The 18150-nt window shown below is 44.1% G+C and overlaps 1 protein-coding gene across 1 annotated transcript in view; it reads left to right on the forward strand.

Annotated features, from left to right (window-relative positions):
• Positions 1 to 18150, forward strand: part of LOC126285100 (neuropeptide F receptor-like) — a 363066-nt gene that overhangs the window by 86117 nt on the left and 258799 nt on the right. Inside the window, exon 5 of the mRNA XM_049984425.1 lies at positions 7412 to 7754. Within this exon, the coding sequence (XP_049840382.1) occupies positions 7412 to 7754 (343 nt within the window). The remainder of the gene's footprint in view (positions 1 to 7411; positions 7755 to 18150) is intronic.

The following is an 18150-nucleotide window of genomic DNA, read 5'->3' on the forward strand; positions in this document are numbered from 1 at the left end:
AGAACATATTATAAATATTTACAATACTTGTTGCAATTATAAGAGAATTTTTTAATGCAAACATATCTTAACTATTTACAATTATTGTTCATAAACAACAGATTACATTTTGTTATGGGGGGTATAAATGCACAGTTTTTCGAATTTCCTGTTCGAGAGTAATCTACGTCTATTTGAGTGTGAGCGCAGCAGGAGCCTTTACCATCGTGTCGATCGATTTATATATTCTGTCATCACAGGGAATTTTCTTTCCACTATTAAAGCTGATGTCGTCTACAATATTGTTTGTAGTTGCCAAAACTAGCCATTCAAATAGCCAGTTCGGAGTAGTATACTTGTGAACATGGTTTGGATAAAATTGGTCAATGAGTTCGTTTTCAGCAGCTGCTATGTTACTGAAATGACTGTTGAGTTTATTGAGGCCGGTGTTCTGGGCAGTAGTATATGTATCTTCACCTGTTTGTAAATACTGTTGAGCAAAATGTGTTGTTATTTCGCCTTTAGATAGTTCACCTTACATATTTTTTTGTTTGTCGCAGTTTTTTGTATCTGTGGCCAGAGATGTGACTTTTTTAAGCATGTATTTGTCTCGTCTGCTCGTGATGACTTGGAAATAACTGGAAGTGTTTGTCGAAAATCTCCTGAGTTCTGTCCATCTCTTCGAGGTTTTTTTTATGTGCCATTGTGCATTCGTCGTAGATGGTAATTTTAGTTTGTTTTACAGGTTCCCTCCGTCTAGATGGTCTTCAGATTATCAAGAATTCTTCCCCGGCTATAATGAACGGTAGTTGTAAGGCGGAATGAGCAGTTCATCCTCCTTCTCTAAGTCTGACTGCAATGTCGTATGACGCCAGTGCACGAGCTAAGTGTTGTTTAGCATGTATTTCCGCCTTCAGCAGATAACTTAGAAACATTTTAGCGGTGCCGCCTGTTGCGTCCAAGTAAATAATTCCGCCAATGTTATTGTCGATTCGGCCCATGATAACGTTGTAAATTTCCTTTTGATTGTCATTGAGGAGTGGTTTGTTGTGAGCAATGTACAGAAGTTGTTCGTTGATGGTGTAGCTTTTTCCCTTTCTAATTTCGAATTTTAGCATACTGATAGCATCTTTTCGTGGTGTTTGCTTGCCAAGTTGTACTAAGGTCTGCTTCGTCTAGGTGAATAATTTTTCATCAAGACGTCGTCGTTGAATTCGATAGTCAGTTCAGGATGAGATTGTCGGATTTGGTACAGTATGTCATCACTCATACTCTCTTTGAAGGAATGTCGTAGCTCTTTCGGATTCGATGGCTTACATATTGTTAAAATTATGGTAAACAAGTCTCTCATTTGTTCAGCTTAGGCTGTGAGTGAGGGTTCCTGCAGTGTCAGTTCCCAGTGGTTGTAATTTTCCAGTAGTCATAAACGCTGGCATTCTTCTCTGTACGTCTGGAATAGGTATGAGTCAACGGTCTTGAGATCTGTGAAACTTGTTGGTGCCCGTACATCGTGTAGCACATCCAGACATAGAAACAATCGGCGTTGTTCTAATGTACGACGTGTACTCGGCCTAGTTCGGTAGTTTTCGTGATACCTGGATAATCTTCTAATGGAATTCATTGTTTTCGTCGTTGAAAGATTTTTCTTGTTGTGTTCCACGTATAACAGTTAGGGACGTCGACATATAGTAATATTTTCCCGACTGGATCCGTCTGGCACGATTGTTAAACAGCTATTAATGTAGTATTGGTTCGCTTGCAGCTTTTCTTGTCGTGTCGTTTGTGAAGTAAACTCTCTGTCCATTATCCAACTGTACTGCTAGATGTTGCACAGTTGGTTTTCGTTGGTGTATGGGAAAACTGAAATTCTGCCACGCTGCTTCGTTACTCCTGATGAGTTTTCCCATTTGGTAAATGAAGATGTCATCGTTCCTGTTTCTTTGTGGGCTCTCTTTGGCTAGTTGAAATACTGCCATGTAATTGCCTTTGTTTACAAACTTATAGACGTATGTGATGGATTGCAATATTCTACGTTTATGTGTGCTTGGGACATTTTCGAAAGTAGTGTATTATGTGGTACTACCCGCTCAACATCTATTTCCATTTCTTCGCTGGCGGGTGCTACTATTTTTGCTGTGGAACCACTGTTTTTGGGCGATCGCCTCCCGTATTTGGGACAGTAATCAGTTCCGCTTTGTTAGTTCAAGCGCAGTTTGGGTTTCTTTTTGTACATTTTCAGTCTCTCATACGCGGTGAATTGGTGTTTAATGGCCCGCATGGTCCGTGATTCATGTTTTTCGCTAATATGTCGTACTGTTACGGATCTCGTTGAGGAATGGGAAATTCAGCTTGGACGATTTTTGTCGATATCCTTTGGATGAATTCTGTGGTGTAGCCATATGAGATTGTGTGTGTGAGGAAGTCTTCGTTTTCGTCGTTCGATTGTGTACATACAGCGTCTAACGTACCAAATATGTGATATTTTGTGATTACTTCAAAAATTTCATTTCGTTTTGTCGGAGAACTCGGGCCATTATGTAGTGTGGATGCATGTGGGCTTGTCCCTATCTAGTTATTCTTTGACGTCTGTCCACGACGAATTGCATGTGAATGTTATGAAGACAGGTAATTAATATTTTGTTATGTAGGTCATGACAACTTGAGTGTATTTATGCATGTGCCTCGGACTTCCTACGTGTTATGAGAGTAAGATTACCAATGATCATAGGTCGTCAATGTTTCCATTATGGAAGGTGGATGTATTCTTCCGTGCGTAGTTTCTTCTGAATCAGTCTTACGTAAAGCAGCAACAGTTTCGCTTCTGTTTTTACATACATATCTACCAGGATTGGAGGCAATAACCGGCAAGTCCTGAGAATGTCACTTTATGTTTCGCAATAAGCATAGATCTCCTCGGAATTGACATTTTTGTTTGTTTCTATGCCTGTTTCCAGTTGTATTTGTTTCACATTACGATGATACCCGTCTCCTCTGTGCAGGAAAATTAATGGATCCATCACATGAACGGTGCGTCTCTGCAAATGCGATGTAGTCCTCCTCTGTCTCGTTGTACAACGGTTTTACCAGCTTTCTGTGCCTAGTATTATGTGAACTTCACTGCCTTTTATGAATGCTTCAAACTCTAGCACATCGTTTCAAATGTTTCGGCAGGTAACCAGTAGGATGCTAGTACTCTCATCAGTTAGGATCATTTATTAGGGTATTACACTGATACTTCTAGCTCTGCAACAGCATTCGTTACCTGGACTGGGTGGTTGTCAACTAATCCAAAAAGCTGTGTGCAGTATCGTTGCATCTGTGTGTCGGCCTCTGGCGTGTAGTGCACTCCTGACCCAATTATTTCCCTAAGGCGCAAGTAGTAGGCCGCAGCCTTTTGGTGTCTGGCTATTTCTGGCACGGTACGCAGCACGTTTCGCAACAGTAGAAGTGAGCCCCACTGGCTCAGTTTCAGTTTCAGTGGAACACAGCTCCTCGAATTTGTTGATTACAAGGATGGGTGTAAGACGTTTTCCCCTGGTACCTGTCCCCCTGTGCAGTGGGCGCGTCCCTATCAACAACCTACACTACAATATGGTTCATGCTGTTGGACAGAATTATGGGAATTTTGTCGTCGATATGATAGCAACAAATAGAGTGAGGCTCATCCTGAAACACTACATAACGCCAGTCGATGGTCTACTTATCTGGGTTTCAATATAACAGACTACTAACTGAAGTGTACTGTCGCCAACAAACGAAGCATGACAGCTCGAGACCTGATTCTTGCTATGAGTAGTCCGTTCCTGACTGTGCGTGGTGACGCACTGTCCGTCAAAGCCAATCAGCCGGCTGTTGTGGCCGAGCGGTTCTAGGCGCTTCAGTCTGGAACCGCGTGACTACCACGGTCGCAGGTACGAATCCTGCCTCGCGCGTGGATGTGTCTGATGTCCTTAGGTTAGTTAGGTTTACGTAGTTATAGATTCTAGGGGACTGATGACCTCAGATGTTAAGTCCCATAGTGCTCAGACACATTAGAACCATTTTTTCAAAGCCAGTCAGCAATCGAACAAACTTCTCGTGATGTAATCTTTTAAGAAACCTTGTGGCAACTCTTTTCACCACGCCGTTGCCCTGAATCCATCTCGTAAAAACACACATCATTGCACTACATTACACCCAGAATGGACTGCAGTCAACGCTCTGCGTAAATATGTCAGTATCGCACTCTCATATCTCTCATAGCGATGTCTGAACCTGCTTAAGATGGAGATAATCAAGACGTGTACCTCCCGTGCATATGCTGTGTTGTGATGTCAACCTGAACAGTTCCATTGTCGTCACACACAACCTATAAACCTATAGCTGTTAGGTAGCTACAGGGTTCTTCATGGACATACAAATGGCCTTTTTATTGTACTGCAGGATTTCTCGGCGAATGTGATTGATACTATTTTCTTGCGTTAGCATCCAACTTGGTGTTGTATTATTCCAACGCTTCAACGGGTTTCTTCCCGTCATCTTAATGTGAAGTATCAGGGTCGTGTATAGTTCATTCCTTTGCAGCCATTCGACCAGACATCCTCTGCTAAGGGGACAGTGTGTTGGCCATTCCTATGTCACCGGAAGAGGATTGTTCCCCTATACTAAAGGGCCTTATGGTGGAGGGTCCGGGAATGCTGCCTCTCCATTCTCCCGCTGCCTCCGCCGCTTTCATATCAAAACATTCCTGACGTGTTTTTGCTCTCACCACATCCCATGAACAGCAAAAAAATGCAAATGTGTGTAAAATTTTATGGGACTTAACTGCTAAGGTCATCAGTCCCTAAGCTTACACACAACCTAAATTATCCTAAGGACCAACACACACATCCATGCCCGAGGGAGGACTCGAAACTCCGCCGGGACCAGCCGCACAGTCCATGACTGCAGCGCCTCAGACCGTCATGAACAGCTGTGCTGGAAACAGCAGGCGTAATTTACAGGCAGCAGCATGAATCAACACGTGGATCTCCTTCCAGATGGTCGCAGCGAAATCTTTTCCAGGGGCACATACTGGACCAAACGTTGGGCACTCCTCAGAGTAGTCTTACAATCCAGCAAGTATAAAGGAGTGAACTGGACATGACTCCGACATTTTTGCATGAAGGTGACCAGGAGAAACTGGTCTAAACGTTGCGACAACACTATGGCACAGTGTGGCTTCATTTTCCTTCTGGAAATGAATTTAGGTGACTGCGGAAGTTTATACAATATGTTCCGCTTGGAAATTCTGGAGTATGCGTTTGGCAGCGCCTCGTCACTGACTGCATGGCTTAACACTTTAGATTTCAGGCTGTGTACATTAAACTCCGAGTATCATCTCCGATTCTTGAAAATGAATGCCTATGTGGATATGGTGTCTGTTCTTTCGGACATGTCCGAAAGAACAGACACCATATCCATGTAAGTATATAGTTCTGGCAACACCACCGTGACCTCCTTCTTCTGTGAGGATGCACACATATTCCCCGAACTCTCACGGGGCTTGGTAAGAATGTCTTCCACGAGTAATGAGTGTGTTGGGGTGGGACACTACGAATGTAGTTTGTGGACATACAAGGTGCGAATATGGGTCTCGCAGGAGGCGTGCGTGAGATAGTCCCTGCAGTCGCACTATCCTCTGCGACCTCAATGGCTCAGCTGGATAGAGTGTCTGCCATGTAAACAGGAGATCCCGGGTTAGAGTCCCGGTCGTGGCACAAATTTTACCTTTCCCCGTTGATATACCGGATGATCAAAAAGTCAGTATAATTTAAATTTGAAAACTTCATAAACCACGGAATAATGTAGATAGAGCGGTAAAAATTGACACACATGCTTGGAATGACATGGAGTTTTATTAAAACCAAAAAAAGTTCACAAAAAATCCGACAGATGGCCCTGGACAGCAAAACGTCAGTGACTTAGCATGACAATCGTGTATAAAACGAGCTGTAATGAGAGAGAGAATCAGATGCGCTTTTAGTGAATCTGTATTATCCGAATGGGGAATGTGCTAGTTCAGCGTTACGATCCTACCGCCATAAGAATGGGATTCGAACGGGTACAGGTTCGTTGACAAATGCAACTGTGGCGAGAATGATTTCGAAGTTCGAAGCCACGGGTTGTTTAGACGATAGACCCAGTGGCCGACCGAGCACAAGGCGTAATGCTGATGAGACACTTGAAGAAATGGAGACTGTAGCGCGTTCGTCTATGCACGGGGAAGTCAGCGCTCGTGCAGTCGCACGTCGCACCGGCATTCCATACATTACTGTTTGGCTGGCACTTAGGCGTACCTTCCGATGCTATCCGTACAAAATCCATCGGCATCATGAACTGTTACCTGGCGATTTAGTGAGGCGGAGGGCATTTGCGGTGTGGCCGTTTCAAAAGATGGAGAAAGATGACGATTGGTTTAGTAACGTGTTATGGACCGACGAAGCTCATTTCACACTCTGATGATCTGTCACGCCCACAACTGCAGAATTTGGGCTACCAAAAATCCTAGAACTGTCGTGGAAACTCCATTGCACGACGAGAAAGTCACGGTAGGGGTTGGAATTACCTCATCTACCGTTATCTGGCCTTTTTTCTTCGAGGAAATGAGTGATTCTGGTTTTGTAACTGCTACCGTGACGGGCGCGAGGTAAGCCGATATGTTACAAAATTGCACCATCTCCAGCCTGGCTGATAAATACCTGCTGGAAGGTACGATGTTTATGCAGTATGGCGCTCCACCCCATATTGCTAGACGCGTGAAAGATCTCTTGCGCGCGGCGTTTGTTGATGATATTGTGCTCAGCCGCCACTTTCGTCATGCTTGGCCTCCCAGGTCCCCAGACCTCAGTCCGTGCGATTATTGGCTTTGGGGTTACCTGAAGTCGCAAGTGTATTGTGATCGACCGACATCTCTAGGGATGCTGAAAGACGACATCCGACGCCAATGCCTCACCATAACTCCGGACAAGCTTTAGTGTGCTGTTCACAACATTATTCCTCGACAACAGCTGTTGAGGAATGATGGTGGGCATATTGAGCATTTCCTGTAAAGAACACTATCTTTGCTTTGTCTTACATTGTTATGCTAATTATTGCTATTCTAATCAGATTTTGAACTTTTGTATTTTTTTGGTTCTAATAAAACCCCATGTCATTCCAAGCACGTCTGTCAATTTGTACCTCTCTATCTACATTATTCCGTGATTTATTCAGTTTTCAAATTTATACTGACTTTTTGACCACCCGGTATATCAACGCCCGTTAGCAGCTGAAGGTATTAGTATAATTCTAATTTTGAAAATGAATGCGATCAATATGCATGCGGCGGTCATTGGGTACCCCACTCGTTTGCGTCTCCCCTACTTCCGCCTGATCGTCCATCAGCACTGTACCCAGCTGGCGTGATTCCCAGGTGGACGTGTGGAACCCGTTCAGCGGGTCGCAGGCGATGCTGGTGACGTACGCGGTGTGCCACATGATGGGCATGTCATCGGCGTGCTCCAACCCGCTGCTGTACGGCTGGCTCAACGACAACTTCCGCAAGGAGTTCCTGGAGATCGCGGCGGCGCTCTGCCCGTGTGCGCCCGCCGCCCAGGCCGCGGTGCGAGAGCGCGTCGGATCACTGCGCTCCAGCCTCGCCGGCCGGGGGCGGCGCGGGGGCGGCAGCGTCGCCGGCGGCGGCGGGGGCGGCGGCGAGGATGCAGCAGAGCGGCGCGCCTCCAGGCGAGGCGCCAGGCAGCTGCGGCCGGAAGACAGTGAGTACACCAGGCGCCGGCCGAGTCTGGCATGGCTGGCGGCTGTTTCTGATCTAGCAGTCGTAGCGCTCGGGCTTGGAGACAAGGAGGGGAGGTGACCCTAGATGAATGGCTCCCAACCTTTCTGTGGACATTACCCACGAGTGCAATCCGACAATACCTAGTACCCCTTCCTCATTCCGCCACCGTCATCAATATTAGAGGCAAAATAAAGTTTAAAATGAAACAAAATTTTATTTGAACCTATATATATTTAAAATCACGAAGGGGTAAACGATATTTAGTTTCCGTAAGTTTTTTGCTAAAAAACGGACTTGTGGGTCCGTGAGACAATTGGCACTGCTTATTTTTATCTTTTTCTAGAATGACGAAGCAATTGTAAGTGCATCACAAGTGCTACCTAAAACTCCTTCCCCGAAACCAAAATTAACTGTCCACAGGGAGGGTACAGAATATGCTTCCTTTGCACCACTCTTCCTATCGACAGTTGCTACATGCACACCCTGAAACCCTGTTTAAAACCAACCAAATTAAAATTTGAGCACTATACTTAAGTATAATGTTTGTAACACACCTGATTGCTGGACTCCTTTCTTCTGAACTGGCAGAAGTTGGAATACCTCGGGCTATCAATGCTTTGTGTGTGTCTAGTTCCACTAATAATAATAATAATAATAATAATAATAATAATAATAACGCAGTGCAGACACTACAACAGTGTAGCAGCGATTACATTCATTTACTGTTGTCAGTTGAATAATTCAGTAATTTCTGACCTCTTGTGGCACTATCTACAATTCGCAGGAGTCATTAACATAAGATATTTAAACATATGTAAGGAGTTCAAAAAATGGTTCAAATGGCTCTGAGCACTATGGGACTTAACATCTATGGTCATCAGTCCCCTAGAACTTATCTATGGTCATCAGTCCCCTAGAGCTTAGAACTACTTAAACCTAACTAACCTAAGGACATCACACATCACCCAGTCATCACGAGGCAGAGAAAATCTCTGACCCCGCCGGGAACCGAACCCGGGAACCCGGGCGTGGGAAGCGAGAACGCTACCGCACGACCACGAGCTGCGGACCTATGTAAGGAGTGTGTCTCAATTTCTCTGCCGTATAATTATTGTACAACTATGTGTGTAGTGGTTGGACCTGCTGAGGAAGATGCTTTCTTTCCTTTCTTCCATACATTCGTTCCACCACATTGTGATTCATTGAAGAAGAAATGTAATTACTGCTAACTTATAGTCAGTTGCAGTCTTGCAAAACAGTGATAATATTAACGATCATTTAGAAAGAATTTACTTTCATGATCGAATTGAAGCTTTCTGTACTTACCCTCGTAAAAATTAGAGTTGACCTCTCAGGACTGAGTGTATATGTGGGGACCTACACATCCGCGTAATTCTGAATCATTTTTGACTCTTGCGTAAAATTCAATATTGTCTCGCTCCATCTTGTACATGGTAGTTGCTAAATCTCAAAGAAAATAAATTCCGTGAAATTATGCTTTTTATTTTGCAATATTTTAACCCAGTAAGGAATGTTGACATCATAAGACTTCGGTTTGATTCATACATTCATAAATGTAGAGAATTTTCAGGGCCAAACGAAGAATATAAGGGCGGGGGGAGGGTTGGCTTGAAATATGTTTCAAATCATTGTAACATTATTATCACACCTAATTCCTCGGAAAATTCTTTAAGTCTCTTTGTGACTTCCGTTCTAAAAAGAAAACGTGTGACTTCACTTTGTGGACCATCTGAATTGTTCACAAATGAACCTGAAATACGAGAGGCATCATACATATTTAGGATCAGCATGAAGTCTCGAGTTTCTCGACAAACCAACTTACCTTGTACTAGCTGTAAGATATTTGCAAGGAATTGAGAAATTTTGCTGATGGTGGCAGCTTCTTTTTAATGACGAGTCTACTGAAGGCAAAATGCTTTTCATAGTTCTTGCTCAAGTCAGCTGAAGTTTTAAATGTGCATATAAGAGTACAAGAGAACCACAATTAAAGGCGTTACAAATTTCATAAATGACACTGGGGTGGAAATGAATCATGAGGACGTTGGAATGACTTCGTGTTGCTATTTAATAATTCGCTAAGAAATTGCTATATGAAGATTACTGTCGTCCTACAACACAGAACGTGGAGTGCAGTACCACAAAACACGAATATTACAGAAAAATCAGTACCTCATCCGATACGTAATTGAAGTATTAATGTTAAATAAGTAGGAAGTTTACTTACTCCATAGCCTACACTCACGGATGAAGAAAGGAAATACCGATATTATTCTTTAAACCTGGAACAGCTTCTCCTTGAGCAATGGGTCACACCCTTGTACGCAAAAGAAAGCATATCCATGAAACTGAAAAATCTGCAATGATTTGAAATATTGCTGCATTTGCTGGCAATCGTTTCAGCATAAATTCCAAAGTGTTGCAGCACGGAAGTAACCATCGAAATGGAACGTCACAGAAATCATCTTACAACGTTTACACACCATCGTGACGGTGCGTGTACTGCCAGCGCCCTACAGAAGCAGAGAATACGGAACACTAAGTACCTTGGTCACCGCAGTCTACATGGGGCACGCTATCTACGAACTCTAGCGCTCTGAGATCTGATTGGTTAGGTAGCTATTCCTCCATAGTGCAACGCATCATTACAAGGTTATTCTTCACACACTGCGTGACATCAAGCGGGCCGTAGCTGAAGAGTAGCAGAAACGAGCAGAAGCGGTTGTACCACTGTACAGGCAGTATGACAAGGAAGATTAAAGCCCGTTTCTTAAACTTTTGCCGTCGATGAACGAAGAGGCATCAGTGGTAGAGACCAGAAGCAAACCGTTTGTTTGGCGGCTCCACCACTAGCACCTGGTTGGTCAGGCAGCTATTCGTCTAAAGTGAAGATTATACATGTACCTTCACTAGCCATCCAGAGATTGTAACATTCTTTAGAAGAGGACAGTAAGAATACCGAGTGTCCTGGCACCTCGCCGTTGACGTACACCTCAACTAAAAATAAATTATTTGAAAGACGCTGGTTAAAGCACTGCTGTCATTTAATACGTCAGGTCTTAGTACACAAAACTCCAGAAGTGCAACATGTACTGAAGGATGCAGTCGATGGCACATGAACAATTTTAGTTTCCCACGCACCGTAGTTTATGGTAGAACAGGTGTCCAAACGAGACGTTTCTGAATCTATCACTTGTCGTCGGAACAAGACAGTACAGATGAGCGAATCGATATCCTACTAAGAGTCCAGCGGAAGTGGCAGTAAGCTCACGGTGGTATTGCGTAAAGTCCGGTTCACATAGGCAACAAAAGTATCGCCACTGGGAAAGGCGAACTGCACTTGCTTTGTAGTTGCATGTGTGAACTCCTAGTTTTCGGTGGCGCCATTTAAGCAGCGCAACTTTTGTCACGCCACAAAAAGTTGAACTTGGTTCTACTTTGTCGCGCCATTTTGACTTCTCCACAATCGATTAACGTCATTCGATTGCTACCTCGCGGCTGGATTCAAACCTTTCTAGTGCGTATTCGTTCGCAAATAGGCTTCTGTTTGTGTGTTTGCTATTAATAAGTCGAAAAAGTGGTCAACAGAGACAATTATGAGATTGAGATCAAGAACGAGAATGCCTTTGGAACCACAAAAGCGAATCATACAAAGACAGAAATTTGAGAGATTCTGCATTAATTGAAATAGTAAACAGTATGCGTGAATATGTACCTGGAATTGATGTAGCAACAACAAAGTTAAAAATTGGAAGCATTCGAAATGCTTACATCAATGAACATAAAAAAGTACTGAAATCACTTAAGAGTGGTGCGTCTACAGACGGTATTTATAAACCCAGCCTTGCTCGTTGAAGCTGCAGACCGGTTCTTAAAACATGTAGTCGATACAAAAGAGAGGAGAAACACTTTGGTAAGTAATATTTTATATTTATTATGTTTCCAAAACATCTTATTTAGTAATATGTACAGCCGTTTAATCAGCTTGTGGCGATACTTTCGTTGCGTGTGTGAACCCGGCTTAACTGACGAAGATCTGCTTGGCGTGGCTGCCAGAGGAGAACTGGTCTCCACCTGCTCTTCAGATGGTCCTGTTGCCAACCCAGTAGTTCCCCAGGTGGCCAATTTCCGTGGCCGATACTGTTGTGATGCAGCTATCGGCGCCTGCGGTGGAACCGCCTTTCTTACCGTGACCTTGGCCCCTGCCATCAATGCATCTTCTATGACCCAAGGCGAAGGTACCAAAGTAACATGCTTGGCTCTTCCTTGTCAAGGTGTCTACAAGGTGGCAGACTCGCTTCTGCTTGTTTCTGCCACTCTTCGGTTATGGTCCCTTTCACGTCACGTAGTGTGGGAGGAGGACCCTTGTCATGAAGCGTTGCACCTTTACGCTGGTAGCAAGCAGTCACAGTGGTGTTAATGTCAGCAGGTAAGGCAGATCATTTCAATGTGTTAATTCCTTTCTCCTGGTGACGTATTTTAATTGTATATCAGCTGAAAGTGGTGCAATAAAAATACCCAGGTACAAAGCACACAAGCAATCTTCCCCGAGGGGAATAGCAGTCACAGTGGTGTTAATGTCAGCTGGTAAGGCAGATCATTTCAGTGTGTTAATTCCTTCCTCCTGGTGACGTATTTTAATTGTATATCAGCTGAAAGTGGTGCAACAAAAATACCCAGGTACAAAGCACAAAAGCAATCTTCCCCGAGCGGAATTACGAGGACGTGCTGAAAAGTAATACTTTTCTTATGGAACTTCTCAAAGCTTTTTAAATAAACCATACGTTATTAACCATCTACACGTCCATATATCTGCAGTAGTCTGTCACTATACGGCTCCGAATTGCGGAGTGAAACATTGCAGTGTGCAAGGTAACAATGTCGGCGTATGAGAAACGTCATGGTGCTCTAATCGAGTTTCGAATGTCTCTGCGTTAATGAAACGAAGTTGCCTAATAGACATGAATAGTTACGATGGGCAACAACACATTGTTTGTCAAAAGGTAGGTTGGTTTTATTGGGGATTCCAATACACAGTATTATTCCCCTCTCTTTCGGATACAAAACGCTATCTTTGAACATAATCTCCACTCAAGGCGGCTGTCTTACGCCAATGTACTGGTAGGGCTTGTACGTCCGCGTGATACCACTCAACTGAGTCACGTCGGAGCCAACGTCTTGCTGCATCAATAATCTCATCATCATCCACGTGCCGCTTCCGGCGGGGTCCATCCTTAATTGAGCCCGACAGGTGGAAATCGGAAGGTGTGAGATCCAGGCTATAGGGTGGACCAGAAAGAACCGTCGAATGAAGTACATCTCGCCTGCGTAGATTTGCGTCAGGCCTTGGGTTTTCATGAAGAAGGACCTGTTGTCATACAATGAAGGCTTTCACGACCGGATGTTTCAGCTGCCGAGAATTTTTCCAGGTTGTATGGCCGTTGTCTATGGAACTCTCCTATCCCTGACGTTGCGTCCAAAGCTACGTTGGACATCTTCGGAGGTGCTCCAGGTTGTGTTGAGTCTTGCCGACTGACGAGTTGGACGTCGAAGAACGGCCTAAATACGTGGAAAGTCGGCGTGGTATGGATTTCACTTGATAGTAGAGATAAACCTTGTCAATGATAAAATATAACTATCGACCATAGTACGTCAAAGATAAAAACTTGAGATCGAATCTGTAGCGCCACTGTCCATATATCGCTTACTCTCGTAGTTTCTTCTTTCCTGTTAAAATTATTCCCATATTTTGACAGAAAAGAAGAAGCTATGTCGGCAAGACTCAGCACAACCCGGAGTACATCCGAAGATGTCCAACGTAGATTTAGACGAAACGTCAGTGATAGAAGAGTTCCATGGACCACGGCCAAACAAAACGAAAGAATTCTTGGAAGCTGAAGAAGCCATTGGTTTACGTTTTTGTGACGATTTAACACGCTGAAGTCGCTACCTCGATTTCCTGCGGGTAGCACAATACACTTGTTAATCGTTGCACCAAGAGGGAAGACATGAAACAGAATCATCTCTTCAGAGTCCCAGAAGACCGACGTTATTATTTTGCCGGCTGAGGATGCGGCTTTGAGCTCTTTCTTCGTAGGAGAGGTGATGTGTCGTCACTCAGTGGATTGCCGTTTTGTTTCTGGTTCGAAGTGATGAACCAATGTTTCAACGCTTGCACAATGTTCGACAAAAAGTGTCACGATCAGCCTCGTAACGCGCAAGAAATCCCGCACAGATGGTCCTTCGAGGCACCCAGCGCTCACGCACATTTGAATATCCCAACTGCTGGATGAGTGTTACAGCACTACCAAGACATGGGAAATTGCGCAGCGAGGTGTGTGATTGCGATTCGTCAATCACCTCGAGTGAGGGTGTCCGCAAGTTCCAATAGTTCTGTGTCTGGCCCACCGGCAAGCATGAGATTGGGCTGGTTTGCGCTACCTTTCTGCGATGATGACTGACGCTTAGCCCAACAACTCGCTGTCCCTTTGTTCACTTTCATATCTCGGTAGACTTTCTGCAAGCGCCTATTAATATATGCAATTCTCTGGTATACCGCCAACGAAACTCCATGACCGTTCTCTGCTTGCGATATACCTCCGTCACAGTCGCCAGTGTAAATCCTACATATAGCGCCGCCACTTATTAGAAGTTTATGAAGCTATTGGGGTTGACGCGGGATTATCCCACGATGTTCCACAATAAATTTCGCCTGTTTCGAACGGAAACCGGCCTGGAAAAAACGTGTCGCATTAGTCATTTAACGCCCCTCATATATCAATGAAACATGCGACATAACTAATTCCGGGACTGCAACGAGACCAGGTGCGCATTCAATGAAATAAAGAAACAACATCCTTCAAACCAAGAAAATGGGTTGTAGAAGACAAAGATGCCACACTTCTCACCAGTAAGGGACTATCTGTTGATCACAGAAGATCTTATTGCAACAAGTTGTGCTTCCATAACAATCGAAATGTTGGTCGTATATGGTTTCCACTGGGAAAGTAGCCTAACACCTTAAAACAAGAAGTCCGAATAGCCATAGCTAATTGAGACTTAATAAAGCACCTGCACTTGACCTTATTACTGCCGAAATGATCGAAGCATTTGGAGGTCTGGGTTTGGAAACCCTGCATGAAACATGTAAAATCATGTGGAATACCAGGACATGGACGGAAGACTGGACCATGTCTCTAATGATTCCCCCTTATAACAAAGCAAACGCACAGCATTGTGACTATTGCAGATTTATTTCATAAATTTTATAGTAAGATTCTTATGAATGTCATCAATGAACGCCTTATAACCTACTTAGATAAAGAAATACTACCGAGGCAAACTGGCTACATAATAAAGGAGCACCAGAGCAATGTCACATACCTTATTGAGAAACATAGAACATGAATACCGCGTAAATACTCTTTTTTAATATGGCATGGTTTTGGACTTCATTCAACGGAAAAAGTGTGGAATGTTAAAAAAAAAGGTTCAAATGGCTCTGAGCACTATGGAACTTAACATCTATGGTCATCAGTCCCCTAGAACTAAGAACTACTTAAACCTAAGGACATCACACAACACCCAGCCATCACGAGGCAGAGAAAATCCCTGACACCGCCGGGAATCGAACAGTGTGGAATGTGCTAGCATTAATAGGTGTTCGTGATCAGTTTGTTACTCTCATGAGAAATTTCTACTGGGATACCAAGGTAGCAGTCTGGGTAGATAAGTCAATTTCAACCTTTTGAGATGCGAAGACGTTAGAAAAGGATGCAATCTAACACCATTTCTCTTGATGTCAATGGAGAATATGTTATGAGGGAAAATCTTCATGGCCGGGTGGTATTCGAATCAGTTATTTTAGATTTGCTGGTGGTACCGTATTGTGTACAGAATCATAAGTGGAACTGAAAGAACTACTGAGAGGAAGTAGGAAACTAGAGTTGTCAGTTAATAAGGAAAAGACGTAGATCGTGACAGCTGACAGCGGTGAGTAATAGCTAAGGATGTACCATCACAATATCAAGAATCTGAACACTTCATCCACCTCGGCTCAGTGGTTCAGGATGAGGATAGCTCTTCACAGTAAGCAGGGCGTACAACTATTGTGGATAGGGACGCTGCATCGGAGCTGACACTGGTTTGAAAAGACCCAGCCCTAAACAGGGTTACTAAATGGAGATTTCGGAAACTTCTATAATAACTGAAGGGGATTGCAAACGAATTCATGCTTTTGAAATGTACGAATACATTAGGTTACCGCGAAAATCATGTATGGCCAGACCAACACCCTGCTGTTCTTTGGCCACGTAGTTCTTCTACGGGATGATAAGTTTGAAAATACATCTATCAAAAAAGTTTTCCGTCTCATTGGTTCCCAGAGATCCGGAACCGGTACAGAAAATTGGAATAGAGATCAACATAAATATAATTTCCGCCCTTCTGGAGAACATGCTGGCCAGTCTAGTCGAGCGATGTCGTTATCGTGAAAGAAGTCATTCACAAGATGTGCACGATGCGGATACGAAACATCGTCCATGAAGACGAATGCCTCGCCAATATGCTGCCGATATGGTTGCACTATCGGCCGGAGGATAGCATCCACGTATTGCACAGCCGGTAGGGCGTCTTTCATTGCCCCCAGTGGCGTACGTCGGCCCCACATAATGCCATCCCAAACAACAGGGAATCTCCACCTAGCTGCAATCCCAGGACAACGTGTCTAAGGCCTTCAACCTGACCAGGTTGCGTCCAAACACGGCTCCGACGATTGTCTGATTGATGCCATATGCGACACTAATCGTTGAAGAGAACGTGATCCTGAGCGGTCCATTCGGCATGTTGTAGGGCCCATCTGTAGCGCTCTGCATGGTGTCGTGATTGCAAACATGGATCTCGCCATGGACATCGGTAGTGAAGTTGCGCATCATGTAACCTATTGCTCACAGTCTGAGCCGTAACACCGCGTCCTGTGGAGGCACGAAAAGCATTATTGTACATGGTGGCGTTGCTGTCAGGATCCCTCCAAGCTATAGTCCGTAGGTAGCGGTCATCCATTGCAGTAGTAGCACTTGGGTGTACTGAGCGTTGCATGTCATCTACAGTTCCTGTCTCTCTGTATATCCTCCATGTCCGAACAACATTGCTTTCGTTCACTCCGAGACGCCTGAAACTTCCCTTATTGACGGCCCTTCCTGGCACAAAGTAACAATGCAGATTCGATCGAACCACGGTATTGGTTCAACTACAGACAACATGAGACTTGTACCACCTTCCTGGCGGAATGATTGGAACTGATCGGCTGTCGAACACCCTCCGACCAATAGGCGCTGCTCATGCGAGGTTGTTTGCATCTTTGTGCGGGTTTTGTGACATCTCTGAACGGTCAAAGGGACTGTGTCTGTGATACAATATCCACAGTCAACGTCTGTCTTCACGAGTTCTGCGGGCCTGGTGTGTTGCAAAATTATTTTTGATATGTGTATATTCATCCATTGGAAAGTTAAAGGGAAATGATTGCAGGGACGACCATCAAGTCGACAAAAAGAGCAGACAAAATGAAAGACAAATGAAACCCTTTGCCAGCTACTCCGAGATGTAGAAGACCGAAAAAATGGAGACAGGTTATTTATGATCGTGCAATGGGTCACCAACTTTCATCTATGAAACACGGTGTGTTTTGTGTGTGCGCGTGTGTGTGTGTGTGTGTGTGTGTGTGTGTGTGTGTGTGTGTGTGTGTGTGTGCGTGTACGTGTGCATGTGTGTGTGTGTGTGTGTGTGTGTGTGTGTGTGTGTGTGTGTGTGTGTGTGAGTGTGTGTGAAATCCTAAGGGACCAAACTGCTTGGTCATCAGTCACTACATTTACACACTACTTAAATTAAGCTAACGTATGCGAAGAACAACACACACACCCATGCCCGAGGGAAGAGTCGAACCTCCGGCTGGAGGGGCCGAGCAGTCGGTGATACAACGACTCAAACCGCGCAGCCACTCCGCACAACGACGGTGTATAGATGATGACCACAGCAATCAATACGTCATGAGAAATACTTCCACCCCTCTTCCCAACACGTATTTCATGGCAAGATCTGTCGCACATTTGATTACTGGACTCTGATTTCATTTATATTCTCAAATATTATTCATTTTCCTGCAATTCTATGCGTCAAACGTACATTCTGAAAAAAAATTCTTTCCAATATCAAGGCCTTCTTTGGAAACATCTTGATTTTTTTATATGCTAGGTAATACTGTATATGTACCAGGTTTGGATCACGTGCTGCTTTGAGAGAACGAGGGAAGAGATTGAAAAACACCTCCTACAGGATAAGAAAATGCAAAGCAACAAAAAGCT

The sequence above is a fragment of the Schistocerca gregaria genome, chromosome 8 (assembly GCF_023897955.1).
Source record: "Schistocerca gregaria isolate iqSchGreg1 chromosome 8, iqSchGreg1.2, whole genome shotgun sequence".
In the NCBI taxonomy this organism is placed as follows: Eukaryota; Metazoa; Arthropoda; class Insecta; order Orthoptera; family Acrididae; genus Schistocerca; species Schistocerca gregaria.